Source organism: Sciurus vulgaris (assembly GCF_902686455.1).
Source record: "Sciurus vulgaris genome assembly, chromosome: 5".
Taxonomy (NCBI): domain Eukaryota; kingdom Metazoa; phylum Chordata; class Mammalia; order Rodentia; family Sciuridae; genus Sciurus; species Sciurus vulgaris.
In genome coordinates, this window is record NC_136465.1 from 73,155,277 (window position 1) to 73,171,858 (window position 16,582).

The following is a 16,582-nucleotide window of genomic DNA, read 5'->3' on the forward strand; positions in this document are numbered from 1 at the left end:
GAAAATGGCTATGCCTAAAATCATGACACTGGTAAAAAGTGATATTGAAAATCATAATAATGGGATCCAAATTACTGAAAATTGTGAATCCTTTTGCTCAGGAAACAGAGAAAGAAAAATTAGCATATGTGTTTTGATTAGTTAACTCCCTGTTGTTGTTTCTCTTGTTTCCTAACTAGATAGTGAGCCTCCTCCCTTTGGGGATGCTTAATCCATGCATTAGGCAGTTTCATTCATTCAGAATTGCAAAGAAAAGTCAACTCAGCTCCTACAGTGGGAAAAAAATGGAAAATTGAAACACAGAGGTGGACAGGGTGAAAGAACCAACTTGGGTTTATTTAATAACAATTTAGTTTATGAAGTATTTTACCTTTGGAGGGTGTTGGCTACTGATCTCAGGTAAGAGAATGGACCCAGCATGGCCAAGAACCTTACACAAAGACACACATCAGTGAAGCCAGTCCTTCACTCTCCACACCCGAAGTTCTTCCTTTTGTGTCACACAGCTGGAGAAGTCCAGGTGTGGAAGGGCAGAAGTCCCCAAATTACCACTCATTCTCTAATCTTCTGCACACAGAGCTGGGACCCCCAGACCCTGATCACAAGCCATGGTCTGGGCGTGTCCTTCCTAACTCCACAGTGCATAGTGAGAACTGTACATAGCAACACACACAACACGGTAACCAAGGATGGGCAGTGAGTTCGGGGAGCCAGCAACAAACCCATGCAAACTCCACAGGCCCAAGGGCTTCTGCTCTGAAGCCTTTGGGGGCCCCTGTGTTTGCACCTGACAGCAGAAAAACACAACAGAACAGCACACCCATCAAATCCCACCCCTAACTTCCTATTCCTGAAAAGGTGCTAAACCCCACAGGCCCTCTCTGAGGCCTGAGCAGCCTTGACCCTACAAAGGCCTGTGGATGAGCTAAGTGTAAGTTCCCTGGGCTGTAAGAGCTCTGAGAGACGGAAGGAGCACAGCTTGAACTGAAATATCCAAGGCCAGACAGATCCTAGCCCATGACATTAGAGAATAATCCTTTCCTTGGTGAGAATTCAACAGGCATTTATAAGAATACCAGCGGACATCTGGTCCAGACCCAAACCCTGACCCCTGGACAGCTGGGCTGGACAGAAAGTCCAGCAGCTTGGCCACAGCAGAATGGAATGTAGAAGATGGGACTGCCAAACCAGAAACACCCTAGAACTGGTGTTCACATTCTAGAAAGCATCAGAATGGACCCAGGGTTCTCTAAGAGTCATAAATGACAATATCTATCAATCTTGCTGGAAGAGTCACACATTCTCTGATATTTATTTATTTATTTATACCAGGGATTGAACCCAGGGGTGCTTAACCACTGAGTCACATCCCTAGCCCTTTTTATTTTTTTATTTTGAGACAGGATCTCACTAAGTTGCTTAGGGCCTCTCTAAGTTGCTGAGGCTGGCTTTGAACTTGCAGTTCTCATGTCTCAGCCTCCCAAGTCACCGGGATTACAGGCATGTACCACCACACCTGGCTACATCCTCTGATTTTAGCTGAACCCTTGTGTGATTCAAGAGGGTGGAGGGAAGGCAGGTTCTCCAAAGTGCACCTGCCCTGTTCTGTACACAGTGACACGGCTAACCCTGTGTGCTCTCTTCCTTTAGCTTCCATTTTAACATCAGTTTGTTTTCTCTTACAATCACAGTACACAGACGAGGGAAGGCTGGAGTACATTAGGTGACCTGTAGCTTGTGTTGGTGGCCTGGTTGTAAACAGAAGCACTATCTCCTCTGGAGATCCATTTTCCCCTTTGTTTATCCAGAACAGGAGTCAGCCTTTCAAGCAGCATACACCATTCAGTGCTGAAGTCACAGAATGGCGGAGCAAGACAGGAACTTGGAGACCCACAGAAGATGGTAGGACCCTTTGTAAAGGGTCTTAAAATATCAATATGCTTAATTCCATCATTTGAACTAGAAACAACTTAGAAGAATCCACATGGTTATGTGACAGAAAAAAAATCACAACCCAAACTAAGTTATAAAGTTAAACACGATCAGCCAATTCCACATCTTTTCCATGAATGTTCTTTCCTTCTCTACACTCCTTTTCCCTCTACAAGTACTTACTGGCAGATAAGGAGTAATAACTTCCAAAGATTTAAAAAGGTAAGTAAGAACAAATTTCAATTAAGGAAGTTATCTTTATTAATTTAATTTTTAATAAATTGGGAAAACATTATCTTCTTTTTTTAAAATGTTTGGTATAGACTACCCCAATCCAAGACTGTAATAGTCACAATTTGAGAGTCCTTGATTTATGCCCAACTTTCTCCTTTTTCAGATGGGAAGTCAAGATCCAGAAAGAAGCCAGGGGGTGCAAGAGCAGAACCTCAAACCTGCATATCCAGTACTCAGCTCACTTCCTGGCTGGGTTGTCATACCAAGGACCAAACCACATATTTCCAAAGTGCAGCTAGCCATGCTGGCCCTGAGTGGCAGCTGTAGTAAGTAGGAACTCAGTTGATGTCAAGTGACCCACAAACCAAGCCCCTGCAGAAAGTCAACTCAAGGGCCGTCTCTGAGCCAGGCAGTTCCCAGACAGCAGCTGGGGTTGTCCCCATCTGGTCTCTCTTCCCAGGCAGCCAGGCAAGACTGCCACCCACTGTCTGTGGCTTCTCCTAGGTTTGGGGAATGTGGTCAAAGGTCTCCTTTTTTGAACCATGGAACCCTAGGACAGACAGATGAAATATATGAACCACTTCTCAGAATGCTTTTAAATGTTAAAACAATTATAAAGGCTAAAAAAGCAAAATTTATGGAGTTATCAAAATTTTTAACAAATTTGTGATAGAGTAATATGCTTACTTCTTTATCAGTGCATTAAATAATAAGACCTAGCAACGCATCTAAAAGGTGTCAGAATTTGAAAGTAGAGCTGAATGTAAATGTTTTTGAAGATCTGTGCAACAACTACCATATGACACAAATCTACGTATCACTTCCATTGGTGACAAAGTCACAGGAACTCATACTGTAGGGTTTTGTCTACATCCTCAATTGCAGTAACTGCTAAATTTTACTTGACTATTGATTAAAATAAAGATGCAGCTTCCTCCATCCAAGTTTATTAATTCTACCCCTGAATTCCATTCACAAAAAAATAATCATCAAGATTAAGAAGCCCTTTTGCTGCCACATGGTCCCAAGGTCATCAGTGACAAGAGGAGCAGTGATAGTACAGAGACCCTTTCTGCAGTGAAGGGGCACTTCAGCAGCCCCCAAAACCACCTTCGACATCTGTCAAGCACCAAATAGAACCACCGTGTTTATCTTCACACCATAAAGAGCCAAAGACTCTGCCACACACCACACCCACTTCAATTAAACCCTCTAAATGTGCATGGTTCACACTGGCCTCTCAGCATGCTGAGGGTGAATCCTTTCTGGAGATGAGATAAGGACAGGGAACACAGTCCATTCCCCTCTGTGGGGACCCCCAGCATCTGAGGCAGGAAAAAGGAAGGTGATTTAGCCAACAACTCTAAGGCAGGGTCAGGACCTCCTCAATTCACTCCCCTACAGGATTCTCTCCACGGCACCTTTAGACCTCATCATGCGATTCTCCCCTATTCATTCTGCCTCCCCTTGAAGATAGGGACCATGTCTCTTTCACTTCTGTGTCATCAGCTCCCAGCCCAGCACCTGGAACCTAAGAGGTGCTCCATAAATCACTAAAGTGGAAGAAATCAAGCCTGAGTGCTGTGACCAGTGCCACCAAACTCTCAGGTCCAGTGAAGGGCAAAGGGGGATTGGAAAATAAATATTCACAAACACAGATTTTGAAGAGTAAGCAGGGATCGGGTAGAGCTCTGATCTCTGATGGAGATGCAGATCTAAAGAGTTATGCCAGCAATCTTTATTTATATATGTCTCATTATCAGGATAAAGACTATGCAACCATTATTCTTTGTATTCAGGAAAGTTACAGAAACTAGGACATCCTACGAAACTTTTCCACACTTGCAATCCACAGTCGCAAAGTGCAGTGTTAGGAGTTTGTGTAGCTCTCAAGAAAGTTCACAGTTACTGTAAAGCAGGCAGGAACTGGAGAAGCGGAGCTGGTGAAACTTTACAGTTGTCTAGTATAAGAGTTCCTTCCCTCCCAGGAGCTGTGTGCCTGAGATCAAGGTCAGAGCTGATACAGAGCTTCCTCAAGCAGGGAATTGCCACAGCAGGTAAGCATCCTGTGCCCTTGCACAGAAACATTCCCAAGCACTGGGCATGCCACAGCCATGAGGTCATCAGAGACCCCCAATCTCAGTCATTGCTCTCCCATCCTCTGTCACCACTTCCACACCTGAGAATGAGACTGGCAGTTTCCTCCTGGCAGCACTGTCCCTTTTGAGTGTCTTAGCTGTTGTAGTGAATGCCCCAAAAGCCTCAAAGACCTAGAGTTTTCAAGTGCTAAAGAGGAACTTCTTTCTAGATATGTGTCTTAGAGCCCAAAACATCCAGCAATGCCACAAAGGATGATTGGAAGGACTGAGACCAACTTCCCAACTCTCTCTTCACCAACTACAGAGGCTGATGTAAATGCATGTAGGAATCAGGAATGGTATTCAAGATATCTGACAACCAGCACAGCATATTTTAAAGTCAAGAACAGGTCCCAGTCACAAACACCCAGTATGGTCATAGCAGGAACATCAGGAGATACTAGCAGGAAGGTAATAACTGAGCTACAAGGAAGACAGACCTAATAGAAGGGAGTTAACTCCCTTGACTAATGTGCTTACATAGGCTTCCTATCATCAATGGTTAATTTGATTAAGGCATTAACTGGACAGTGACTATGTGCAAGACATATCTTCTCTCTGGATTTCAGTTACCACTCTGATGGGATTGAAAGAAACTACCTCAAACCTTATAACTCCAGAGTCCTACGATTCCATTTCTCTCATACATATCATGTATCAGTTACCAAACAGTCCCTGGTTAACAGAGAAAATCAGAAAAACACATAGCCAGTGGAGATGGTACCCAGGCCTTAGCAAGGACAATTGCAACATTCTGATCTTTGCCCTCTGGAACTGTAGGATGGGACATGGCAAATCAAAGCCCAGAAACCTCGTTTTAGCCCCTTTTGAGGGATCCTGTAGACCACCAGCAATGCCCATCCATAAATGAAAGATGCTAGACATAAACGGCTTGAAAAGGGGCCCCAACCTGCCTCCCTTTGCCTGCTTTTCACTAGACCCACTGCCGAATTTCATGTAATTCTTGGACAATGCTTATTTATTTCCGTGGCTGAGTGAGTACACAGACCAAACATCCCTCAGGTGAGTCATTTTAAGAGAATAGGAGGAGTAGGAATTGGAAGGCCTAGTTTCAAGGCCCAGCTATTCTCCAGCTGAATACGGCACTTCAAGCCCCTAGTCCATGGGTAGGGCCAGAGCTACCCCACCTACCTCAGTGGATTTGCTAAAGTGAATATCAAATGAGAAGATGGAATGCTTGTTGTTTTGCCACTGTTGTTATCATCATCATCATCATCTCTTTAGAAAAAGAAATAGACATTTACCTGGGTTTGGGAGCTTAACCCCCTCCCTTGCTTTCTTCTGCCTCCTACCCCAGGTTGCCCCATTCCTGCCCTTTGAAAGCTGATCCTGCCTGCCCACCTGTGGCTCAGTTCTCAGCTGTGTGGTCCCAAGGGCAGGGCTACCAGGGCTGTCTTTGTTGTGTTACTGAAGATCCCTTGGGGTAGGAAGGAGAGACAGTTGAGAAGCCCAAGCCTCCAGATGCTGCTTGGAGGAGGGAGGTTAGTGGGACAGGAACACATCCAGGGCCAGAGGGAAATTATCACATTCTCCCCAGTCATTAGTGCATGTTAACAGCAGTGTGGCTGCTACCCACACTCAAGAAAGCACAGTAGCCATCACCAAGGAACAGTGTGGACTGGGGCATCATTATAAACTCACATGTCACTTCCCCTGCATTTGCTATAGCCCCTCCCAGGAATGCAACCTCCACCCCACTCCTGAGGAGTGGATAGACTAATTTTATAATGGAGTCAACATGGGCCTAGGAATGCCCATCCCATAGAAATACACCGCTGCCCTCACTCTGGCACCCAACATCTTGCTTTCTGTGGATTCCCCAGGCAAAACAATGGTCAGGGAGACTCCAGTGGACACTGTCACCTTAGAAAACCAAACAGAAAGGTTTTGCTAAGGATTTGAAATCCTAGTTTCCCCAAGGAAAGCAAAGTCAAAGCAAGAATTGGGCATGCTACGAGGAGGAACTGGTTAGACATGAGATCTATAAGAACATGAGAGACAGAGGCAAGTCTAAGGAAGCTGTCCAGGAAGCTGTCGATTATACCACATAAGGAGAGATGTTCACCCAGGCTGGCCTGGTGCTTCAGAGAGGCCAGAGCAGCCTCCCATAGGCCAAAAAATCCAGGGTCTGGTAGCTCACTGCTCTGGCACCATATGCTTCTCTGGAAAAGGAGGACAAAGTATCTCCTTATATCTCCCCCTTTGGAAAAATAGCCCCTGGCCCCTGCAGAGAAGCTCTGTGAATTTTGAGAAAGGAGGACTAGGAAACTCCTGCAAAGAGCTTAGCAACTTTGCCTGGGATAAGAAAAATCTCAGGAGATCTGAAGCTCAGATGGGCTTCAAATCCCAGCTGGATCACTTAATAGCAATGTTACATTGGCCAAGTCACTTAACCTCTCTGAGCTTCATCTCCTTAAAAGGATGGTAATGTAGGATATGCATGAAGACTAATTGAGCAAGTCCAAGTAAAAGAAAAAATATGCCTTATGAGGCACACAGAAGATACTAAAGTCAATTTCCACATTTAAAACCACAGATTAAACTTGTCAGCTTTTTCCCTGCTGTGAGCAAAAGACCTGACCAGAACAACTATAAAGAAGGAAAAGTTTATTTGCAGCTCACAGTTTCAGAAGTCTCAGTCCATGCACAGCTGGCTTCATTCCTTGGGACAAGGTGAGGCTGAACATCATGGCGGAAGAGTGTGACAGAGGGAAGAGGCTCACATGATAATCAGAAAGCAGAGTTAGAGATCACCCCTTGCCAAATACAAATATATACCCCAAAGCCACGCTCCCAATGACCTATCACCTCCAGCCACACTCCACCTGCCTTCAATTACCACTCAGTTAATCCCATCAGGGGATTATTCACTGATTGGGTTAAGGTTCTCATAAACCAATCATTTCTCCTCCAAACCTTCTTGTATTGTCTCACACATGAGCTTTTGGGGGACACCTCACATCCAAACCACAACAAAACTCTAAAGACAGAAGAATTTCCCAAAGTCACTATCACCTCATTCCAAAGACCCTGGATAATGGATGGTCCTATCAGCTGTTTAATCAGGTGTGGAAAGTGTTCGTGGAAAGGACTTGAGAATGGGAGTGATGACAGAGGTCAAGAAACGGGCTGCTGGTTTGAAGAAAGTGAGATGCGTTCCCTGGACTCAGTACAGTGCCTGGGGTCGAACTGTCAGATGCCCAGGATCTTCCAGACCCACAGGTCAGGGTCAGGTGTGAGGGTCAGTCTATGATTTGGGGAAGGGGGTTCCTTTCTGCAGAGAAAGAAGGATTTGGATCCCTCCTGGTTTCCCACCTGACTCCAAGTGGGAGAAGAGAGCTTAGCCCACTTAATGAAGCTGTGGTCCTGGTACCTCTCAGCTGGCACACTGCCCTCTCCATGCCTGACTCTGCTGAAATAACCCATGGGCCTGCTGAAGATGCCAGACCACACCAAACAACTGGCAGCTTCTGCTGCTAGTGTTCTAATGCCCAAACCCCAGGAAAGCTAACCCTGAACAAGTGTGCTCCTGGCCTCCTTTTCAATGCTCTCTTCCATTCCCAGTGTCAAAGACCTCACTGCCCACAAAGATGAAATCGTGAGCCAAGCTTGCTTGACTTTCAGAGCCTGTAGGGCAGGAGAAGTTCTTGCCTCAAAGTGCACAAACACCTTCTCCTGCCCTCCCACGTGAACAGCACTATGCCTTGCTTTGGGGGCTCCCCTGCCTCCCTCCCTTCTGGGAGTACCCATGCATCTGAGCCTCTGCCTCCTGTCCTGCTGAATCTTTGGGTAAAGGCAGGAAGTTTGGAAGACAGTGGGAGGAGGTAGGAAGGTCGGAGCTCTCCAAGTTATCACAGGAGGCCTATTCAGTTCACCCTCTCTACAGCCCCAGCAGGACAAGAGGGAACTCACTCTGGAAGCTCAAACCTGAGTATGCCTCCTGAGTAGTTTAAATTAGCTTCCCATCTCCAAAGAAATGACCCTCAATTATATGAATTGATAGTAAGGGTTCAAGTGTCTTTGTCACCTGTAAGCATTTCCAGGGATGTCTCCAAATGAAATTCTAATCAAATGGCCAAAACTAAGTAAACGCAGAGGCACACTATAGCACAGTCATCTGATAAAATACAGGAACATCTTTAAAATATGAATATGGACATATCAATACATGGAAACATGCACAAGGAATGAAAAACTAAAACACCAAATGGAAAGTATACACCTATCGTCCTCCTGTCAAAAGCATGCCCAGATATCAACAAAGGTTGGAAGTGAATTCTGTGATATTCAGAGTTTGGTGGATGCAAAATTCTTTTGATCTGAAAGGCTAAATGGATAATTTTCAATGTGTCTCTGGCAGAGACCTGTTTCCTCTCCATTTGCCTTAAAGTCAGTGAAATCAGAGCCTAAGAAAGACTCACCCAAAAGGTGGGGAAAGTTGAGCAGGTAGGGCTGCACCTGCTCACCAACTGTTGCCAGCTGCAGACAGGCAAAGACCCCCTCCCACCATTCAGCTGCTGCTCAAGTCCAAGGCCAAGCACCTTGACATGGAGAAGAGTCATTCAGGACCTCACAAGCCCCAGCTGATGAATCCCCAACCAGTATTTAGCACAAAGATGCTACTGAGGAAGGGAGGGAGACCAAGAAGATCATGGAATGCCAGTCCTGAAGGAGGTGACAAGCCCTTCTCAGCCCCTTATTATCAGAGAATGACTCAGTAAGCTGTGGTGGCTGCAAACTGCTTATCCATTAGAAATAACGGATGGGATGTACATATGGAATGTGAAGAGTCTGAAAGTCATACTGCTGAGAGAAAAAAAGGAAACAATGAGCTACAAAATAGAGTGCTTTTACATAAGTTTAAAATACTTATGGTTCTGAGAAACTGTCACCACCAAGAGGAGCCTAAGGGGACATGACTGCTAAATGTGATAAACTGTCCTGGCTGGCATTCTAGAATAAAGGACAGTTTTAAAACTAAGGAACCAGGCATGGTGTAACCCTAGCAACTTGGGAATCTAAGGCAGGAGGATTGCAAATTCAAGGCCAGACTCAGCAACTAAGGGAAACCCTGTCTCAAAAATAAATAGGGTACAGGCATGGTTCAGTGGTAGAGGGCCTCTGGGTTCAATCCCCAGTACTACAAAAATAAATAAATAAAAATTAAAACTAAGGAAGTATGAATAAAGCATGGATGTTAGTTAATTATAATGTATCAGTATTGGTTCATTAATTGTAACAAATGATCCACACAAATGTAAGATGTTAATAATAGGGGAAACTGGGTACACAGGGTAGGTGTATAGGAACTCTCTGTACTATTTCTTTTGTTCTGTAAATCTAAAACTATTCAAAATAATAACGTCTATTTTAAAAATGAAAAACAAAATTGCATACAGCAAAAACAGTGCTATACATTTTCCAGAACCATGATGCACTGGAATGACTGCCTGTGGAGAGAGTAGGCAGTGAAGAGTAAAGAGAATTTTTACAGAAACAAGAGGTTCCTCTGTAGATCAGTGATAGTAATGAGCCACAGTCAAGAAGAACAACTAACTCTTCACTGTGAGGTCCCAACACCATCATAACACTCACTTTTTAGAAAATAGAGAATCCTGCAAGACAGCAGGTCAAAATGGCCCCATGAGTGGTGGAGGTTGTAATAACAGAGGAGTCTGGGGGAGGCTGAGCAACCTGGAGTACTCATGAAGGAGAAGAGTTAAGTGGGTCTTAAAGCCAGGGGCGAGATCTGGGAGGGAGGAGCTTTGGGGGGTTATACAACAGGAACAACAATCCATGACATGATACATGCCCCCATCTAACGACAGTCAGCCCCAGCATTACCCTGTGCCCTCTGATTCCTGGCCATAACCAGGAATATCCAAGAGCAACCACAGTGAAACATGCTAGAAAGCAGGGAAGACAAACAGACACTAGTGAGAGGAGCCAGGACAGTCCCACTTGAATTTCAGATCAACAGTGAAAATTTTTTTAGTATAAGCACATCCCCAATATTGTATAGGGCATATTCATGCTAAAGAAGTTATTCTTTTTTGGGGGGGAGGGGCAGTACCAGAGATTTGAACTCAGAGGCACTTGACCACTGAGCCACATCCCCAACCCTATTTTGTATTTTATTTAGAGACACAGTCTCACTGAGTTGCTTAGGGCCTTGCCTTGCTAAGGCTGGCTTTCAATTCAAGATATTCCTGCCTCAGCCTCCTGAGCCACTGGGATTACAGGCATGCACCACCTTACCCACCAAGAAGTTATTCTTTGTTGTTCTGAAATTCACATTTAACTAGGCACCCTGCATTTTTATTTACCAAACATGGCAACTCTATTAATAAAAACAGCAGTAACACTTACTCGTTGTTACTAAATACTTTAGTTAGTTGCTTTGTCTCATCTCCATAATAACCTAGTGAAGAATGTATTATTCTCTCTTTACTGACAAGCAAACTTCAACTCAAAAGGATCACATAACCTAGCCAAGGTCCCAAGGCTGGTAGAAGCCAGGCCTAGGTTCTGAACTATCCTTCAGCCCTCAGAGATCTCCCTCTTGAGCATGACACATGTCGTTTTCCAACTGAACCCTGAGCAAAACCCTGACCTCCACTCCCTGAGACCCCACAACAGGCAGGCAGACTACAGCTCCCACAAAGGTGGTGAGAGCCAAGAGCTTTTTGCACGATCCTCAGAACATACCACTATCTTGGACAGTACCTTCTCACTAGACTCCAAATGGAAGCACCAAGTAAGCTTTGGGTTTCAAAAGGTGAAAATCAGTACCCCCCACAGCAAGGGAGCCCACTCTGCCTACTAGAGGGAAGGCCAGTCCCAGAGGAACATCTCCTGCCTGAGAGGTCTAGATAAACAACATAGGTTGACACCAAAAGGACATAAGCCGAGACACAGGACCTCCACCAGGGGACAGAGGAAGAAAGGAATGATCTCTGGGAGTCCCTCCTAGTTTGAGGACAGCATTAACTTGAACCTTACAAATCAGATTTCAGATGAGAATGACAGCTAAACTTCAAGCATGACATCTTTTAAAATAACTATAATGAGCACTTATTAAGTACCTACAGTGCACCAGACATTGGGTTAGATATTTTCATTTTCCGATCTGATGGTAAGAGATGAAAAAACCACCATTCAGCAAGGCATCTATTATTTTGCAGATGAGGTGCTTGATACTCAGAGAAGCCACTCATCTACTCAACTAATATTTATTAAGCCTCTACTATATACCAGACCCTGTCTGGCATGTCTTAAGTGGTGGGGATGCAGCAGTGAACTAAACAAGATCCCTGCTTTCATGGATCTAGTGGAGACACAGATTAAAAAAATAAATAAATAAATAAATAAATAAATCTATCGTGTTACTCTAAGTAGCAGGGATAAGTGAGGTAAAGAAACATAAAGCAGGGGCAAGGGACAGAGAATGATAGGAGAGAGGGTATGTCATCAGGCATGACTATGGAAGATGTTTGGAAGGAGGTAAGCTTGAAGCTGAAGGAAAGGATGAGCTGGGGAGAGTACCCAGGACAGAGCACTAGCACAAAGACAAGGCAAATGTGACCTAGCCATAACTGAGCAAAAGTTTGGTGGCTGGGAATGAATAAGTGAGGGATTTGGAGGAAATAACAAGGACAGATCATTTTTAAACCATCAGTGTGGATAAATGGATAGATAAGTGGATGGATGGATGGATGGACGGATGAATGGAAAGAAGGAAGAATGGATATGTGGGAGAAAGAATTTTCATGGATTCTCTTGGACTGTCTGCTGACCAGAGGTGAAACTATGTATAGCTTACAAGTTGGTAAAATATGTCCTATCAGTTCCCCAAAATGTCCCATGTCAACTCCTTCAGGGGGCCAGAACAGACACTATCCTTAGTAAAAAAGATCCCTTTATCTCTATAGAGGAATTTAGAGCCAAAGTTCAGCAGGCAAACCAGGTCTTCGCCCCAAGGAAACCATTATGGAAAAGGCCACCAGATGGGACTTTAGGAGAGAGATTCAGAAAGCAATGCCTTGCCTTGGATCCCTAACCAGGCCAACTCTCCATGAGCAGACTGGAACACCACTGCCATCCTACTACCACCTGGAATGGCCTAGGCAGAGGCATGAGCAATACCAGGATATTAGGCAAGAAAATCTGGTTTTCTAAGTAGAAAAAAAAACATTTTTTAAACTGCCATCTGCCAGGACAAAGCTCCCTGCAGGTGGCACTGACTACCAAGAGCCCATTTCACCCCAAGACCCTTGCCTTGGACAGCCTCACCTCCAAGTCCTTCTCAAGTTCCAGCCCAGCAGCCATCAGGTTGTGCTCAAACTCCTCCCGTTGCTCCCTCCTCTCCTCCTCCAGGGCATCGAGTGGCCCCAGTTCAATGTCACCAGGGCCCCCAGCATGGTGTTCCTTGTTTGTTTCCCCATTGGAGATGACCGCCAGCGAGTGACCAGGAGAACCTTGGCCCAGGTGTGCCCCACGTTTCCGGTAGTGGTAGGCAAGGACATAGTCCACCTTCCTCTGGTTGTCATGGAAGTGCATGCGACTCAGACGGGCCTCTGAGGACACAGGCTCGTTGGCATCTAGGTAGTTATTGATGACCTGGCCAGAGAAAATAGGACAGGGATTGTGAGTTCCAGTAAGTAAGGGGATAAGAGTGGAGATGGCTATCTTTGTGCTCAGGGATTGGGAAGTAGACTAGGAAGCCAGTCCCTTAGTCCCAGAAGCCCTTCTGCCCCAGTGCAAAAACAGAGCAGCCTGAGTTCATCTGTCACACAGCCCACACAGCCCTCCACCCACATGTCTATAGTCTGGACATCAGTGCCTTCACACACGCTCTGCCATCCTTCACACAGAGATACTCACACCCACAGGCTACACACACAGCAACAGCAAACCCTAGCACATCCACACTGCCTGCCCCCCAACCACACACCCACTACTGCACGTGCACACACAAAAGCACCTGCAAATGCACAGTCACCTCTACTCACATCTCTCTGCACCACCACTTCTACACACACGCGAAGGTATTTAAACACATGCACGCCCCTTCCACGTGTGCTATGACACACCCATACACACTCACCTCCTTGCAGATCTGCACATTGGCCTGCAAACACTCTATGCATTCACACACAGAGAATACTCACAGGCAGGTTCTCTGGATCCATTTGGAACAAAGGCCAATTTCTAGTCACCTGGCCCACCCACAGGAATTCACTCGATACTCTGCCCTTCACAGGCCCACATCCTCTTCTTCCTCCTCCTTTTCAGTCACTGGTGAGGACCCTGTCAATGACAGCAGCCAATGACAGCAGCAGAAGGAACTGATTCCTTCTCTCTTCCACTCCAGACTGGGAGGTGGAAAGAAGAGGAGGAGAGAGAACAAGGCGGAGCAGGGCTGAGACCTGCCCCCCTCCCTTGGGTGTTTCCCTGTTTTTTACTGGTTTGATACCCAGCTGCCTCTGCAGCCACCTGAGAGGTCACCCGGGCAACCAGATGAAGTGCCAGGCACAGGGGAGAGGCTCAGAATCACAGAGGCAGAGAAGACAGGTTCCTCAGGCCTGTGGGAGGAGAGCCAGACTGACAGGTGGGATCACCTGGCCTCCCACAACTCCTCTCTGGACCATTCCCTAACCAAGAGAATCACTGTTGCTGGGAATTGCCTCATTTGGAGGGAGAAGAGAAAAGGACCCTAATAAAACCCCAGGGTTTCACACAGGAATACACACCATCCCCCAACTAGAAGAAGCCCCAGGTGAGAGGCTCCCTTGGGGCCTGTCAGGGTGGCCCCACTCCCCAACCAGTACTCACAGAGCTGGTATGGGGGCTTTCTCCACTGGAGGCCTGGCCAGAGTCTCCACTGGAACTGCCCTGTGGACTCTGGAACTGGAGACCTGGCACCTTGAGGTATTGCTGTCCATTTCTGGGATCCTGACCCCCTCTGACCACTGATCGAGGGCTCAGCTTGCGTGGAGAGCCAGGGAGCAGAGGGAGATCTGTGAGAGGAAAAGACAGGAAGCAAAACAACTTTAGATGAAGGGAAATACAAGATACCAAGAAACTGAGGCACTGAGGAGGAAAACCTCCATGACCCTAAGAAAATGGCTCATGTTTTCTTACAGCCTTAGTTAACCAAGTTCATATAGGCCACAGAGGAGTAAAAGGAAGTAGGAAATTCCCACCACACACAAACACACACACACACACACACAGGTCTCGAGCTGCCATCAGAAGTTCCTTCCAATCATAATCTCTTCTCTGGGCACAGGGTTGTGGGGTGCACATGCACGTGGAAAAGGGATTGAACCCCAGGGCCTGGCACATTTTAGGCAAGCAGTCCACCACTGAGATATTGTCCTTACTTTCTCCTTTAGAGCATAGGGGCTGGCCATGGTGTCCACTGTCTGGGACAAAAAGAGAGAGGTGGCTGTATCAGGCAGGCAGTATCAGGGGACACCATCTGAACTGATGACAATAGCTTATGCTTGAATTGACAATGGCTTAGGCCTTCGGACTTCTCCCAAGAAAGCAAGGCCAGCAGCACACTCGGACAGAGAAAGCAAGGACACACAAAGGATGGGCCTACTTAGAGCAGAGGCATCCTCTGGACAGGGGCCATCCTCCAAAACCTTTAACCTTTAAGGGGTCTTCATGTACCTGATGCCTAAACCAAGACCTCAGAGTCCCTCAGTTCTTTCTCAGCCCTCCCTGAACAAGCCTCCCCACAACCCACAGTGAGAGAATAGGGTTTTTCAGAAAATTCCTGATGTTGTCCGCTGAAAAGAAAAGACCCCTACAGGGGATGGAATTGCAGAATGTTAGAAATAGAGGGGATGAGAAATGAAACATGGCAGCTCCACTTTGCACAGAGGAGACATGAGTTGATCAGGCTCAATCTAGTCCCATCTCTGAGAAACACTCTGTAGCAAAGCAGCATGCCAGTATACTTGGCCATAAACCTCAACTTTGCCACTCAGTAGCACTGTGACCTCTGAGCCTGTCTCGTCAGCTGTAAAATGAGAATCCCAAACTTGCAGGATCCAAACAAGAACAAGAAGAAAAGAATGCATTCAAAACATCCAGGTGGTATCAACCAATTAAAAATAAATAAATAAAAATTAATGACCTAAAAAAAAGCATTCAGAGCAGTGATTAGCCTGAGTAGGCAATAAAAAGTGGTAATTATAATTATTTTTCCTATTTTCTTTTTAAGTTCTATGTAAGCAGAAATAACACCTTAGAAATCCAGCTCATTCCCAAGCACCTGCTGAATGAATGAATGGATGGATGAATAAATGAGTCAACAGAAAGGAGCTATGCTGGGTTTCTTAAAATCTTTTACTAACCAGTGCAGCAGCCCCTTCTGTGCTCAGCTCTCTGCTGGACAGTTCCAAGGAGCCTAGAACATTTGGTCCCTGCACTTGAGAAACATAATCTCTTTATGAAGATGGAGCTGCATGCTGGAAACATAATTGTGACCAGCAGGATAAAGCTTCCATAACTTACTTCTATAGTGTGGGCTCTTGTGTGTATCATGGGAAGGAAGTCAATGCAGGAGGAACTAAGCCCAGAGTGTTCTCAAGGGGTAGGTAGCTTCTGAAAACCAAGGCTGGCCACAAAGGCCCTCCCCAGGAGGAGGACAACAGTGTGCATGTGTGCTGGCAGGGCAATGGGTGTCCTCCAGCTCAGGACACTAGAGAGAGGCTTCTTCCCTTGTGCCTTTCTGCATACCTATCCCCAACTTGACCCAGGGCAGAACTTGGAACACAAGGACTCTTCCCTACAGAAATCTTCAAAACCTCTGGTCTGAAAAGTCCAAGGCTGTCCAGATGTGTAATTGGGCAGGTGATGAGGATGACACTCACTCCAGGACCACCCTTCCTTGGCAGCTGTCTTCAATCCATAACTGTGAATCAGGGTAGCTCAGACTCAGAGGTAAACCAAAGCTTTGGGCAGGCCACTGTACAGGAGCCACCACCCCCTAAAGGGGCCAGCTGGGACTTGAGGCTGATATCCAAGGGCCCCACTAGCCATCCTGGCCAATCCTTTGGCTTGCTCTCTGCCACATGTCTCACGGCTCTCGGGGGGTCTGCTTCCATGGCATCCTCTCCACTCCCCAGAAGTTAGAACACAACAGTTCACTCATTCTGCACCAGAAAAGGCATTCCAAGTAATAATGACACAGATGTGGGAAGATGAGAGAGCTGGCTTGCACCATGAGAGATGGCTGAGGG

The 16,582-nt window shown here is 46.0% G+C and overlaps 1 protein-coding gene across 1 annotated transcript in view; it reads right to left on the reverse strand.

Annotated features, from left to right (window-relative positions):
- Positions 1-13,615, reverse strand: part of ANO2 (anoctamin 2) — a 335,522-nt gene extending 321,907 nt beyond the window's left edge. The window contains exons 1-2 of the mRNA XM_079140683.1: positions 13,496-13,615; positions 12,618-12,944 (exon numbers count right to left, since the gene is read on the reverse strand). Of these exons, the coding sequence (XP_078996809.1) occupies positions 12,618-12,944; positions 13,496-13,516 (348 nt within the window). The 5' untranslated portion in view covers positions 13,517-13,615. The remainder of the gene's footprint in view (positions 1-12,617; positions 12,945-13,495) is intronic.
- Between the last annotated feature and the right edge of the window lie 2,967 nt (positions 13,616-16,582).